General features: G+C 38.6%; 1 protein-coding gene across 2 annotated transcripts in view; it reads left to right on the top strand.

The window, feature by feature from the left end:
- INPP4B (inositol polyphosphate-4-phosphatase type II B) overlaps positions 1-16,223 on the top strand; it is a 292,155-nt gene that overhangs the window by 250,924 nt on the left and 25,008 nt on the right. For both annotated transcript variants that reach the window (XM_043545736.1, XM_043545737.1), the window contains one exon: positions 3,470-3,624. In XM_043545736.1, coding sequence (XP_043401671.1) covers positions 3,470-3,624 — 155 coding nt within the window. The remainder of the gene's footprint in view (positions 1-3,469; positions 3,625-16,223) is intronic.

Here is a 16,223-nt window from a genome sequence, read left to right as displayed (position 1 = left end):
CTCATAGTGGCTGGTCCACTTAGCGGTTAATAGTTGCTCACTTAGTCCAGGTGGTAGAGCTCTGTATTTGAAGGTCAAAGGTTCAAATTCTATTGATGATCCTTTGGTACTGATAATGTTGGGAGACCAGCATTTTGGGCTGTATAGGTAGGAGCATTGCTAGCAGATCGAGGGACATGATCGTTCCCCTCTATTCAGCATTGGTGAGGCTTCATCTGAAGTACTGTGTCCAGTTTTGGGCCCCACGCTACAAGAAGAATGTGGAAAAATTGGAAAAAGTCCAGCAGAGGGCAACAAAAATGATTAGGGGGCTGGAGCACATGACTTATGAAGGGAGGCTGAGGGAACTGGAATTATTTAGTCTGCAGAAGAGAAGAATAAGGGGGGGATTTGATAGCTGCTTTCAACTACCAAAGAGACTCTGCTTGTTCAGGGAAAGCCCCTGGTGGGCCAGGCTGGTTTGTTTACCTTCCGCGTCCGCAGTTTTGGCCGATCGCGGCTCCCACTGGCTGCGGTTCGCCGCTCCAGGCCAATGGGGGCTGCGGGAAGTGGCACGGGCCGAGGGATGTACCGGCCACCGCTTCCCGCAGCCCCCATTGGCCTGGAGCGGCGAACCGCAGCCAGTGGAAGCTGCGATCTGCCGAACCTGCAGACACAGCAGGCAAACAAACAGGCCGGCCCGCCAAGGGCTTTCCCTGAACAAGCGGCATCCCAAGTTTGGGAAACACTGATCTAGACTGTTCTCAGTGGTAGCAGATGACAGAATAAGGAGTACTGATCTCAAGTTGCAGTGGGGGAGGTTTAGGTTGGATATGAGGAAAAACTTTTTCACTAGGAGGGTGGTGAAGCACTGGAACGGGTTACCTAGGGAGGTGGTAGAATCTCCTTCCTTAGAGGTTTTTAAAGTCAGGCTTGACAAAGCCCTGGCTGGGATGATTTAGTTGGGGATTGGTCCTGCTTTGAGCAGGCGGTTGGACTAGATGACCTCCTGAGGTCCTTTCCAACCCTGATATTCTATGATTTTCACATGATGGAATTTTCCCTCTGGTTTTCTGTTTTTAAAAATTGATTTTCTTAATTCACAAAGGGAGAAATCATCCTTAAACAGGTGTTAGAATTAGAAACCAGGATAAATTTTTGTCATGACAAGAAACATGTTCCATATTTCAGTCTTTTTCACATATTTTCATTGTGTACACCTTGGACAGTTTGAAGGTTGAAAACTACGAATGGCTTTGTAAGTATGGTTTCAATACGGGGTCAGAATCCTGAAAACCATTACTCATGAGTAAAAGCTGCCTTACTCTAAGCGTTTGCAGGATCAAAATCCTAGGTATCAGGTATCTCCTCACCATATCACTTCATTAAAATATTAAGCATTCATACACCTGAACTATAAATGAAATAGGTGGACATCACAGAGAGTGGGAAAAGACAGTAAAAGCCTTTTTTCCTTTTAACTTTTACCAATAATGGAAATCCGTTTCACTACAATCACTTCCTCTTCTGAATATAAAGAAATACTGTAGTGTCTCAGATTCCACAGGTTGGTAATTCGTAATTATAGTCATTTAAATGACTACTATTATTCATACTTAAGAGTAAGGACAATATACATTTTGTAGGGCATGGTGGTTTTTTAGCTATTGAATATTTCTTAACCCTTTCCCTATCCCTGTTCTATTTCAAATCTCTCATCCTTCGACATCTGTTCTGTCAAATCATGGCCTCTTTTCAGTTTCATATTTTAATTTAAAAAGCTTAATCAGGATCTCGTTAATAATCCTACAGAAAATTTTTAAACAAAAACTGAGACAGCCCAGGGCACCGATGCAAGTAATTGATAACGGAAGGGTCAGGAATACACAGTGCAGCCTGGTCAGTGTCACTTTTAGTAGCAGCACCCCTGATTGTTGGGCCACATTTAATTTCTAATTTTACTTCAAAAAATAAACCTGAGAGTATTAAATGGTGCTTCTGTGACCTCCAAGTCAGTCTGTGCTGCCCTTCACAAAAATATTTGTATTCTAATTGTATCCTCTCAGGTCTTTCACCTGTATTTAGCAACTCTGCACAGGGATCCTTTCCCTTGTCTGATACATAACCAGTTGTAAAAAGTGGTGCACAACTAATGGTACTATATACATTACAGTTAATAGCAATCAAACGGAAAACAAGACTTAAAAATGAAATATACAATAAAAAAGGAATCATAAGACACTCCAAATTGTGTTTTCTGAGGCTATTAATACACACTTCAAATGGCTGAAGGCACAAAGCCAGAGGATTGTTGCATCAAATGTGCTGGAGTTATGTACTTATTATTGTAGCCTTGAATATTTCAAAAATGCTCAGTGATCTCAAACACTCACCAGCTGCAATCGCTTTCCAGCGCAGTGCCTGAGAGCAAACCTTGCCCTGCTAAAATCTATTAGATAGCTGCCTCATTTTTCCCAAGATGGCAGATATTTATAGACCTGCTGTGCTAATGAAGGGCTTTAAGATTTGGTTTTTAAGATATGTAATTTGGATGAAATTGGCTAAAATAGAGGCTGCAACCTCTCCTGTACTGTTTACACAGACATGTCTAATAAACATGGATTCCATGGTCCCTCCTCAGGGCCCCATTGCCAATATCTGTACCATCCTGTGAAGGTCTGGCACGAGCACCTTCCACAACATACACTGGGTATAAAAAATCCTCTGTGGCCTTGTCTGCATTGGGAAAATACATCTTTAGACATTGTGTTCATTAACAAGTTTTAACTATCATGTTAAACACGATTTTCTTCTTAGTGTAGACGGCAACAGTCATGTTTATAAAAGCACGTTAGTGAGTCATGGTTAACCTTAGGAAGGACCCTAGGATTAATCGTGACCAGCTAACACATTTTTAAACATGACTTGTCCCTGCCTACACAAAGAAAAAAATCATATTTAACATCATGTTAGTTAAAACATGTTTGTTAATACATTTTCTAACATGATATATCTTTCTGGACGTGGCCTGTGGGTCAATTCTAACAGCCTCCTTGGTGCAACCCCACCCTGGAGGTTAAATGGTGCAGAGGACCTTGCGTGTGTCCTCCAGGCCAGAGTGAATTTCATTCTTAGAAATGAAGCTTACCTGAAATACTTCTAATGTTAATTTGGTATTTGGCAGTGTAGGTGAACATTAATTACAGTAGTACATGTGACATTAAAAGAAAAAATAGTTTTCTTTATTGGCTCCTTTTCCAGTTTGTCTGATGATCATTGACTAAACTACTTAGGATCACATGGCAGAAGCATAATGATTGAATTCCATTTGAGTTGGGTTAGTTTTAACCAAAAAAAAAAAAAAAAAAAAGAGAAAGTTAAGCCTCGATGTAAATTCTCTATAACTGTAAAATATGTGAGTTCATTTTATGCTATCCTTTACAGTGGATAGGATGCACAACAGTAATCATTTGATTTGTCTGTTTTATAGATTTGCCGCAAGCTAAATGGAATCCGTTTCACCTGTTGCAAAAGTGCCAAAGACAGGACATCCATGTCAGTGACACTAGAACAGTGCTCAATCTTGAGGGATGAACATCAACTGCACAAGGACTTCTTTATCCGGGCGCTGGATTGTATGAGAAGGTATATATCTGGTTTTAGTTTTTGGTTTGTTTGTGTTTCTGCTACTTGTGTTTCAAACACATGCATGTACTATATCGCCTTAGTACTAGCCAGTAGTGAATGTGTTACAGGCCAAAACTTGCCTTATTGAGGAATAAGGAATCCAGGATTTGGATCTAGTTAATTAGCAGTTCATTTTTAATGCTTTTTCATAGGCTTTCATAAGACACACAATTTTAGCAATATGCCTGTACCCTATAAAAAAGAAAAATATATTTACTCTCTTAAAAACTTTCAAGCTGTTAAATTCTTATTAAAACATTTAAATAAAATGGAGCTGGAAAAATATTACTAAATCAGAATTAAACATTTGTTATAGTGAGTAGTTCTCATTAGCTCATGTTATCCAAAATAAAAAGAATGACCAAGGAAGTTTGGACTGATGGTTATATTTAATTAAATCATCTTTTTTTTAAAAAAACAACTTTACATTGCATTGTTAAGTATAGCTATGCAACCATTAAGACAGAAGTAATTAAGAATGTGTAATTAGGAGATGTGATAGGATTTTGAATATCTGCATGTTAGTCACAGGAAAGAATTTCAAGTAAATAAGTTTAGATCATAAAATGAATCTGGCTCCTACATTGTGTTATCTATTAGTCCGAGAAGAACTAATATTTCATAGTTAATTATTTTTTATGAATACTGAATAGTGTACAAAGGATTTGTAAATACTAACATTTTGCATCTAAGCTGTTTAAAGAATATTTAACAAAAATCCCTGCAAGACCATAAATTTCAGGGCAGCCTCCTAGGAGGTAATAAATTGTATGTCCTCAACTCCAGTGCAACATATGATTAGAATTTCTTTCCTAATTTGTTTAAATTGGGTTTGTACAACTCATACCTAAGTTAAATGTTTTTTTGAAGTTTTAGTTTAGTAGAGTAATGATCCAAACAGATATATTTCATATCCTGATGCTAGAAATTGTGTTTATGGATTAATTTCAGAAGTAGTTAAATCTAAATTTATTAAGGATATATTGCAAAAGCACTAGGAGTGCTTTTGCAATATATCCTTAATAGGGACACCTGTTATTTAAAAAGAAACAAGTTAATTGCTAGAAAGGATGATTCAGCAGAGCACTGCGAGGATTCAGAAGCATAGCCCACTTGCAAGTTGCTCATTTACTGTGATGGTGTACTAACGTACCATTTCATATATATCATTAGCTTTCCTAAATCCGTTGACCATTGTAGAGTTTCAGCTGGTGGGTGACACTTGCATGCGCTATCTTTCATACCGTCATGTTTTACCACTAACGAGCAATTCCTGAGTTTTTTACATTAAACACTCTTTCTGTTAGTATTTCAACTGTCCTGTTTTTCTTTTGTAAGCTATCAATAAATGTGAGTGTTTGAAAGCTACTATAAATGGCTGGACATAAGGATCTCAACTATATAAAATAAATTCTTATGAAGATTAAGACTCAAACAGGGAATGGAAAAATTCAGCAATTAGAAACTTTCTAAATAGGACCTTGTATATTGTACAAACTAACTTGTTAGTACAGAAGTACTGTAGGTTTCTGCAGACTAAACTCTCCTTATATTGGAACTAGTAGTGTCTAATGTCATTATAATTGAGCTGGAAAATTAAATGAGTAATGCATCAATAAAATGTGCAGATGGTACTAAAATTGGAGTTAGATAATAGCAGAAAATTCAAATAGACCTGGAGAACATTGAGAGTACTGGGCAATTAATAAAAATATAATATTAATATAGTAAGAGGCACAGTTAAAGTGTAGGCCCCAATTCAGGAAAGCATCCCTATCCCTAACTTTAAATGCATGCTTGAAGTTCATTTTCTTAAGTGCTTCCATTGATCTGGACATTAGGAAAGAACACTACTAAACAATAATAAAAAATGGAAGCATGTTGAACAAATGGCACATCAATGCAGAAGACTATATAGAATGATAGTGTAATGCATTGGCTTAGTGTGTGTGATCATGTGTCCCTTTAGTGACTGGCACCAGAGACTATAACAGCCTACTGCTTATTGTTAGCTAATGGAGTTATTCCTTTAGCTCAGGTGATAGGTTGTGCAGTTGCATCTTTGTGCATCTAGTGCTGAATGTTCTAGCTTTGATCATCTCAGATGATCGTGCTGTCATGCATCCACCATAGTTTCTTTCAACATTAAATATTAATTTTCAGTTTGAAATATAATAAAAAGGCAGATACCATTGCACACTGGTATATAGAAGAGTTGCATGTAAAACCAAGAGCCAATACTCCCTCTCCATTCAGCGGAACCAACTGAGTTTTACTGGGTTTACATTTGTGTAAATGAGAATTGAATATGTTCCACTATTAATAGAAGATCATTTTGAAATGCTGAGGGGAATTTTGCTTTTATTTATAATGATGTAAATATAGAAAGGAGAGCAAACCCACAGTTTTCCCCATGGAGGAATCTAATGGCCTTCTAACAAAAGCTCACTTATTCATTTGAGGGGACTTGGCAGCTATGCTTTTGAGGTTTGGCTAAATAAGGTTAATGGGCTTGACAGTAGTGTGACACAAATGTATTTATCCTTTCTATGTGATTAGTACTGTAAGATGTTGTTGTAAAAGGTTATGCTGTGCATTTCTGAATGCTTTATTCTCTAGATGCAGAAGCTTTCAAAATGGTTTCTGCATCTGAAGATAACGTTTTGTTTTATGGGGAGAGAGAGGCACGTCGTCAGTGCATTTCTTAATTTATACAGTTCGGGCAATTTTACTCTGATGAATCCTCAGTAGATCACTTTGTTAAGCTCCATGTCAGTCTGGCTTTTTTTGCGATGATTGCCATGAGACACTTGTAAAGTCTTTGAAAAGAAACCGTAGACAAGAAAAAACAGATCTTGACATAAAAACACTAACAGGCTGGATTGAACTTTGAAAGGCTACTTTTAAGAGTTAACAGTAGGAGATATATAATGGGGTGAAAGCATTTGATTTGTAAAACTAAATTGAGATTTGGGAACAGCCTTTATCAGAAACTCTGATTTAGAGGTACTAAAATCACAAGAAAATTTGGTGGCTTTAATGCTACCTTCTCGCATGCCTATACTGGCATGGCTGCGATTGCTATTATAGAGAGGAGGGACATGTCCACTGCCCCATCCTTGCTTTGCTCCTTTGGAAAGTTTTATGGTAATACTAGACTCCATTAACACTTTTGCCCACTCCATCTCCTTGCAGGGCTAAGCACAATCTAGCATCCATCAAGGGCTACCTCTCACATTTAAATTATAGTTTAGTTTTTTGTTTACGCTGTGAGACGTTGTTCTGCAAATAGTTTTTATACTATGGATTAGTAAGAAAAATAAGAGACTTGAACTGATACACCAGATATTTAGGACTTGTAAAACGTAGTGCTTTAAAGATTGGTTTACTGACTGTCCTTTTAATTTATGAAAGATTGACTACAGGAATTCAGACTTTTGCACTATGAATACCCAATGCAGCGTTTTGTTGTCTTGGTGTATCTCAGGCCATTAAATTGTTGCAATTGAAATGAAAATAGAAATAGGAGTGTCTGTGTGTTTAATAAATACTATAGTATATGTGATATTCTACCCTTGATTTGTGCATGTGATTCCTATTGATCTTAGTGAAAGGTGTATACATACGGTGGGGCAAATACAACTAGTATATTATTCCCTGTGCATCAAGTGGTCTCATTTTACATATTACTGAAATCACACTTCTGACTTCTCAATTACCTTTTTTCAAATGATGTAATCTGATTTTCTTATTTCCCATTCTCCAGTGGATGGAGGTCTCCTGCCATCTTGAATTCTCTCTTTGTGGTATAGAGTTAAAGGGACAAACAGATGTAACATAATTAATTGCAGGTACCTCTCATATGATTCTGTTCATTTTCCTTGGATGGAGCTGGACCCTGGAAAGCCGCAGATGTTGGAAGCAGTTTTTCAGAACTGCATTTTCCTTCTGGCCTATTAAAAGTTGCTTTTCAGTGAGTTGGTCCATATACATTTTGAAAGTCTTGAATAGTAAATAACCAGAGAATCCTTTACTTTCAGAATGTCTTCAGTAAAGCTTAGAAATAAAATATCAATATGATAAATCCACTCACTTCAGTAAAGCCTTGGGGCTGTCAACCCCATCATCATTCTTAACAGGCAGCAGTACCTGTCAGATGTTTGAGCCAGTGAACACATTTGATTCAATGAAGGACTTGTTGTTTTCACTTGACACACCAACTGAGGATATTTCAGATAAATTGTCTGTCTTCAAAAAGCTGATTGAAACACACAGTGAATGGTCTGACTAGCAAGGTATGGGTGTTTTATGGCCCAGTTGTGAAGCAAATGGCCCTTTTCAGAGAGCTCTTGAAGAGCATCATTGCACAGAGATCACTGGCAAAATAAATTCATTAAAAATGTTTGAGTTCTGGGATAAGACTCCTTATGTTTAGTAGAGGAAAAGACAGTTGCAATATCTCTTTCCTATAACCTCAATACAGCGATGGGTTAAAGCAGGATCCATAGGTCCAGACTGAGAGGGACCCTGGACCTACAAAGGTAGCCCATGACCGGACAGCATTGTGATTGCCATGTAGACTCAGAAGCAGAAGCAAATATTGACAGGAAAGAGGTACTGATCACAGAACTAAAAATCAGTGGTAGCTTACATACAAGTGATTATGACTTGATCACATCTATAATGTGAAAACAAATTAAGTCCAGATCAGTTTTATATGTGTGTGTGTGTGTGTGTATATATGTATATATATATAGGTAGGTAGGTAGGTAGATATATATATATATGTATATATATACTTGGTACTTTAAAAGAGCCCATTTCACAAAGCAGAAAACAATTGAGCCAGAAGAGCTGGGAGGAAGAATTTAATAGAAAAGCATGAAAGATCATTGGGAATTGTTTAGCAAAACTGTACTCAATTTCCAAAAAGTCACAGTCCCACAATTGTGGAAGAAGGCTGTATTGGTTAGAAAACTGACCTGGTTTAGAAGGGAAGTAAAGGCAGCTATAAAATTATACATATTTCCCTTTTTCATCCCGTTACTTTCCTTTACTATCAGCTTTCCCTTTCTTCTGTTCTATATATAACATTTTAAAAATCAGAAGCTAGGAATTGTAGAAAATTGTTAAAGAAAGCACAGAGACACACAGAGAAATCTATGGCCAGCAGAGCTAATAAGGAGTTTAGGTATGTTAGGAAGAAAAAGAATCTTAACGTTGATATTAGTCCATCACTAGATGAATAGTAAAATTATCAATAATAAGTAAGAAGAAGCAAAAGTATTCAATACATATTTCTGTTCTGAATGGGCGGGGAAGAACAGATGTAGTCATATCATATGATGAAGGTCATATTTTCCATTTCACTAGTACATCAGAAGGAAGTTAAATAGGAGCTAATAAAGTTACACATTTTTAGTCAGTAAGTCCATATTTTTTGCACCCAAGTTTTAAAAGCGTTGGCTAAAGAGCTCGCTGGACCATTACTGTTCATTTCCTATAAGTCTTGGAACACTGGGGAAGTTCCAGGAGACTGGAAGAAAGCTAATATTATATTGATATATAGAAAGGGTAAACAGGGTGACCATGATAATTATAGGCCTGTCAGTCTGACATCAATCCCAGGGAAGATAATGGAGCAGCTGATATGGAACTTTATTAATAAAGAATTGAATGAGGGTAATATAATTAATGCCAATCAACATGGATGTATGAAAAATAGATCCTGTCAAACTAACTTGATATCTAGTTTTGATGAGATTAGTAGTTTGGTTGTTAAAGGTAATAATGTTGATGGCATACACTTCAACTTCTGTAAGATATTTGATTTCATATAACACAACTGATTAAAAAATGAAAAGGATATAAATTAACCTTGCGTGCATTAAATGGATTAAAAGCTGTCTGGCTGATAGGTCTCGCAATGTAATTGTCAGATATGTTCTAGGTATTGGTATATGTTCTAGGTATTTTTTTGGCAAAGTTCTATGGGCTGTTTTGTCAGGAAGGCCAGCTGGAAGGTCACAATGGCCCCTTCTGGGCTTGGAATTTGTCACCTAGGACTGGAACTGTGCAGCTACTTTTTGGCCCTACCATCATCTCACAATTCTGGACCTGCCTGTTCTCAGCTTGTTGGCAACCGTTGCACTGTGCTATTGATGGCTGACTGCACAAAGAGGAAGCAGTTGTACTCTGGTATTCCTCTCTCTGCGCAGACCAGTGAAACCTCCCACTCACTTCTATTAAGAGTCCTAGTTCAAGGCTTATAAATGTATACTAAACCTACTGGAAGAGCCTGTAATCTGGGTATTCTCTAGAATCATAACGTTTTTGTCATCTGAGAGGGGGAATGTTAGGAGGAGAGAGAAGTGAACATTAGTCCCATTCGTGTGCTAAAAGGGACCTCAATATTTAGCAACAGCAATGACCATTTTTGTGTATTAATTGTGATAGACATCTACTTTATTTTTAAACAAGAAGTTATTATTTCTGTAGCAGCAGCTATGTGCATGGTGCCTTTCAGACAAGAGGAAAGCCTATGAAACAGGGGAATGGGGTGTAATGAAGAGCTGTGTGATTGACCTGAGTAGCGTACATCTTGTTAGCTTTCATTACTTTTATTTGGATTTTTTAAATATCTTTGTTTATACTCAGTATGGAGGACGAGGATTTTATAGATCTTTTGGAAAGAATTCATCTAAAGGAATGGTTTGAATAAGTAAATGGTTGAGATGTAGTGAACCAGTTCAGGATGGGAGTTTCCAGCACAGGCAATAGTGTGCTAGAAGATGTGAAGGACAAAAGTGATTTTTTAAATCTAGATCTGGGGCAAAAATCTATTTTCCCCCACATGAGAGGGAAAAAAGAAGTCAGGGGAAAAATGTGGAACAAATAGTATGTGATGGTATAATTAAAGACCATATCATAAGAACATAAGAATGGCCATACTGGTTCAGACCAATGGTCCACCTAGCCCAGTATCCTGTCTTCCAGCAGTGACTGGTGCCAGATGCTTTAGAGACAATGAACAGAACAGGGCAGTTATTAAGTGATCCATCCCCTGTCATCCAGGCCCAGCTTCTGGCAGTCAGAGGTTTAGGGACACCCAGAGCATAGAGTTGCATCCCTGACCACCTGGGCTAATAGCCATTGATGGACATATCCTCCATTAACTTATCAAATTATTTGTTTTAATCCAGTTATACTTTTGACCTTCACAACGTCCTTTGGCAATGAGTTCTACAGGCTGATTGTGAGTTGTGTGAAGTCGTACTTCCTTATCTTTGTTTTAAATTTACTGCCTCTTAATTCCTTTGGGTGACCCCTGGTTGTTGTGTTATGTGAAGAGGTAAATAACACTTCCCTTATTCACTGTTTCCACACCTGTCCTGATTTTATAGACCTTGATCGTATCCCCCCTCAGTCGTCTCTTTACTAAACTGAACAGTCCCAGTCTTTGTAATCTCTCCTCATATGGAAGCTGTTCCATCCCCTTCTCTGTACTTTTCCCAATTCTACTATATCTTTTCTGAGATGGGACGACCAGAATTGTGTGCAGTATTCAAGGGGTGGGCGTTCCTTAGTGCCATTAAGATATTTTCTGTCATATTTTCTATCACTTTCCTAGTGGTTCCTTACATTCTGATCGCTTTTTTTGACTACTGCTCCACATTGAGCAGATGTTTTCAGAGAACTAGTCACAGTGATCTCTTTCCTGAGTGGTAACAGCTACTTTAAACCCCCCACTATTTTGTACATATAATTGGGATTGTGTTTCCAGTGTGCAGTACTTTACATTTATCAGCACTTAATTTCTTCTGCCGTTTTGTTCCCATTCACCCAATTTAGTAAGGTCCCTTTGTAACTCTTCACAGTCACCTTTGGACTTAACTATCTTGAGTAATTTTGAGTCATCTGCAAGCTTTGCCACCTCATTCTTTACTCCTTTTTCCACATCATTTATGATTATGTTGAACAGTCTCAGTACAGATCGTGTGGGCACCCTGCTATTTACCTCTCTCTACTTTGAAAACTGATAATTTATTCTTACCCTCAGGCCCACATTAACACAATGAGGTCCTGTGTGGGGTACACACCCCATCACACTCCACTACAAAATTCTACTTGGCCACTGTCATCTGCATTCTTAGCCATGTGGCTACAAGAAAGGACTTAGGTTTCCTCTGGCCATCTAGCTAAAGGGGATTCTTGCCGCTTGACTAGTCAGGTTATATGATACGCTACCCTAAAGAAGAGCCATGCTGTTGCCAGTCAAAGTTCCACTGACATGTGTAATTTTTGTCTGCTGTGATTTTTTACTCTCCCGCAGAGGTACTGACATGATAAATGATGTTTCATCTAGCACATTAATATCCAGCAACTTGCTGGTAGATATCAGTGTTGCTATATTTTGATCCAAATGAGAGAACAGGGAATTGAACTACAGTTTCCCTCTCAGTGAATTTCTAAAATACTCAGTGCGTGCTATGGGTAAGGTACATAATTAATTGCTTGCAAGGTGAACACTATGATCATTCAGTTTCCAGTGTGGATGCCTGCCAAATGAATTTGCCTTCTCATGCCATACTGTGCATGAGTTCAGGATCTGAAAAGATTCATCACTTATGGTACAGTTAATTTAAATACAGAATACTGATTAATTGGAGAGTGTTGGAAAGTGCTTACTGTATTTGCACTTTTTAAAAGCCCTTCTAATATAAATGTTCTTTATCACACTTAGTTGTACATAAACTATAGGCAGTAATCACTTCAGAGTTCATCAGCATATTACCCCTCTCCTACAATCTTTACTTAACTTCCAGTAGTGTCGACTTTAAGATCCTGTTCATCACCACTGCAACACTTCATCGACTGCCTCATTCATATATTGTAGCTCAGCTCCTTAGAATCATTAGAAAGGAGCGGATTCTAGTTCCATCATTTATTCAGCATTTCTTTGATAGAGCACTCTCACTCAAAATTAGGAAGTGGTATATCTTACTCTTAAGTGCACAGTAGCATCGGTTTTTTCTTCATTTTGTGTTTACTGTTATTAAGCACTGTGAGGTACTGTTTCTGAGGTGCACTGCACGGCATGTTTATTCTATAGGATAAGGCCCTGATCTAAAGCTAAATGTATACAGTATGAGGCAAAGCAAACTAACATTCTTAGCAGCAGCAGCACTGTCCATCAGAAAATTCAGATAGAAAGCAAGAAACAAAACAAGGCTGGAATCTGCAGGTGCAGATTTACTGTTACTGGAAACATTTGTAGTAGCGATTGCCCAGTTTAAAATATCATGATTTCATTCTCTGCATGAAATTATCTACCTTCAAATACTATGTTATTTTCAACTATATTATTTTTGCATGGGCAGGAGTGCCTAGTAAATTTCTTCCTGTAGTTCTGGACACCTGCAAATAGGTCCATCAATGGCTATTAGCTAGGATAGTCAGGAATGCAACTCCATGCTTTGGGGGTTCCTAACCTCTGTTTGCTGTGGCCATTGGTCTGACCCAGTATAGCCATTCTAATGTTCTTTTATTTGAGGTTGAGAAGGAATTTTTCCCTGGGTGAGATTGGCAGAGACCCTGAGGGTTTTTTGCATTCTTCTGCAGCAGGGGAATGGCTCACTTACAGATTTAAACTAGTGTAAATGGTGGATTCTCTGTAACTAGAAGTCTTTAAACTATGAGGACTTCAGTAACTCAGCCAGAGGTTATGAGTCTATTAGAGGAGTAGGTGGGCGAGGTTCTGTAGCCTGCAATGTGCAGAATGTCAGACTAGGTAATCATGATGGTCCCTTCTGATCTCGAAGTCTGAGTCTCCATCAGGGTGGAATGTTTACTGTGTGGTGATGCAATGTCATGATGTAACTTCCTTGATGGAACCCCAACTTCCATGATGTGGAAGTTGGGGTTGCTCCTGCTTTGGGCAGGGGTTTGGACTAGATGACCTTTTGAGGTGTCTTCCAATCCTAATCTTCTATGGTTCTATGAACACTCTTTGGCTGCACGTGGGCAGCCTAGAGCTTGGGAAAACTTTGTAAGCTTTCTTTTTTCCTTTCATTTCATGCTTCCTTAATCTTGCCCTATTTTTCTAACTCAATTTATTGTCCATCCAGTGTTCCTACTCTAGCCTCTTCTTGTCCATGCAGGGCCTCCAGTCGAACAATCTTCTTGCTCTACCTGTCTAGGACCTTCCTGCTCCAGCCTTCTTCCCCATGCAGGGTCCTTACTTCAGTCTTCCCCATTCTGGCTCCCACTCCAATCCCTCCATGCAGTGTCCCAATTCTGACTTCTCCCACCCCTTCCTCCCCTGAAATACCTCCTTTGCTGGGTTACTCACCGCTATCTCATTCAATGGCTTGATCATGATTGTCTGTTATGACTCTTGGTGATTCCTTCAGCAGCAACAGCTCCCTTTCTGGCAGCTCCAGAAGCTGTGGGTCCCTGGCTAGTGTCTCCTGAGTGCACTCCCACCAGAGTGGCAGTGGTGGCTCTGGCAGCAGCTCTTGCCTCCCATCAGAAGCAGTGGGTTCCTCAGTGGTTCCTGATTGCTCCCTGTGGTAGCAGTCTCTTGCTGCTCATGGCACTTGGATGGCAGACGCAATGCCTGTTAGGCTGCAGTATCCACTCATGGTAGCCATCCTGCTTGCAGACATCTTGGCTGTGGCTGCATGCAAGGAAGCAGAGCCAACAGCAGTACACTGCTGCCCAGCTTTCTGAACCACCTGGAAGGGCTCAGGAAATAAGTTTGGGAGCCTATCCTTTTAATAATGTAAATTTTATATTATATCCTGTACCCCAGGAAGTATGAGGTGATAAGGAAATTACAGTGAGAAGTTTGAAATCCTCCAAAAATTCATTGCCAAATCATTTGGCTAAATCTTTCAGTGTATCAGTTTAAATGGTTTCTTCTTGTCCAGTACTTACTGTATGATCAGTGGTTATTAAAACCATCCTAATCTGCAGTTTTCCTCTTTTTTCCTCTATAAAAGGCATCTTCCTCCCCTCCTTAAGTATTACAGAGATCAATAACTTGGATATAATGCAGGAACACCAAGCCAGGCTTGCCTTACTGAGCCCTGGACTAAACTACAAACTTACGTCGGTATAACTGTGTCACTCAAGGGTGTGGAAAATCCACACCCTTGAGCAATGTAGTTAGACCAATCTAACCCCCCAGTGTAGAGAGTGCTATGTTAACGGAAGGGCTTCTCCCATCAGCATAGCTACCACCTCTCGGGAAGTGGAGTACCTATGGTCACAGGAGAAACTCTCCCGTTGGCGTAAGGGTTACAGCAGCACAGCTGCACTGATTTAGCTGCACCACTGTAAGTGTAGACAAGTACTCATGTGAGCTATCCTAATGAAGTACAATTAGGCCAGATGCTGATCTTTTATTATTATTTATTGTATTTTTCAAAAATCACATTTGCAACGATCCAAAAACGTTGACTGAATTGTATTAAAATCCTCTGGTAGCTCATTCAGAACTGCCGATAATGGCCTACCTACAGAATACAAAATAGTATCATCAATAGAAAGATGAACTGAGGAGCTTGCAGGTGCCTGTACTATATTGTTGCTGTTAAGAGAATGAGGGAACCTAAAATAGACTCTTGTGGGACTTCTTTAGTAATAGACTTTATCTGACAAATAAAAATCACCCTGTTTATCACTGTTTATTTCAGCTCTGGTACCCACCCAAAGAGTCAGAGCTAACGTTATTTTTTTCAAGTCCATTTAATAAAATGGCCCATCACATTGAGTGCTTTGGAAAAATCAATAATAACGACTGAACTTCTTGTTGCTTATCAAAAGCATAAATAATATTGTTGGTTGTTTTTGTAATAACCAACATAGTGCCACAATGAGTTGAAAACTGCAAGCAATTAACAGAGATAATTTCATCTCTGTCTAAATAATGTATGAATTGATTGTTAATCATTCTAGAATATTAGAACAGGCTGATTAGATATATTTTGGTTTATAGAACATGGTTATTTTCATGATCATTTAAAAAAAATTAAAAGACTTTATAATTATAATACTGCATTATGTGCTCATTGCATTCCTTTATATTGTGATATGTTGTTGTTGGGGGACATTTTCAGAAAGCATCAGTGGAGACTTTCTGTGGGAATTGGGCTTGTAATTACCCTTTGTACCTTTGAAGAAATTTGATGTTTCTTTCTGGTACCACCCGCAGGGTGCTAGATGCTTTGTGAACATAAAAATAAGGCATCATAACCGGATTGAAGCTCTTATAGTCTAAAATCTGTAACCCGCTGTGCACATTTTTCCTACCATGGTGTCCATTCTGGAGGAGACTGGAGGTTTCCTAATCTTTCATCTTCAGTATTTTGCACTTTATTCTCCAGCTTCCCATCCAACTAGCAATTGCAATGTCTTATACTTCCCTTAGCCAGGGAGATATGCTAAGTGTCTTTCAATTCATTATTATTTATTATTTGTTTTAGTGTAGCACTAGGAGACGTCAGCCAGGATTTGGGCCCCATTCTGGTAAACACTATAAAACACACAGTAAG

This window comes from Chelonia mydas, chromosome 4 (assembly GCF_015237465.2).
Source record: "Chelonia mydas isolate rCheMyd1 chromosome 4, rCheMyd1.pri.v2, whole genome shotgun sequence".
NCBI classification, from domain to species: Eukaryota; Metazoa; Chordata; order Testudines; family Cheloniidae; genus Chelonia; species Chelonia mydas.
This window is presented reverse-complemented; position numbering and strand designations above follow the sequence as displayed.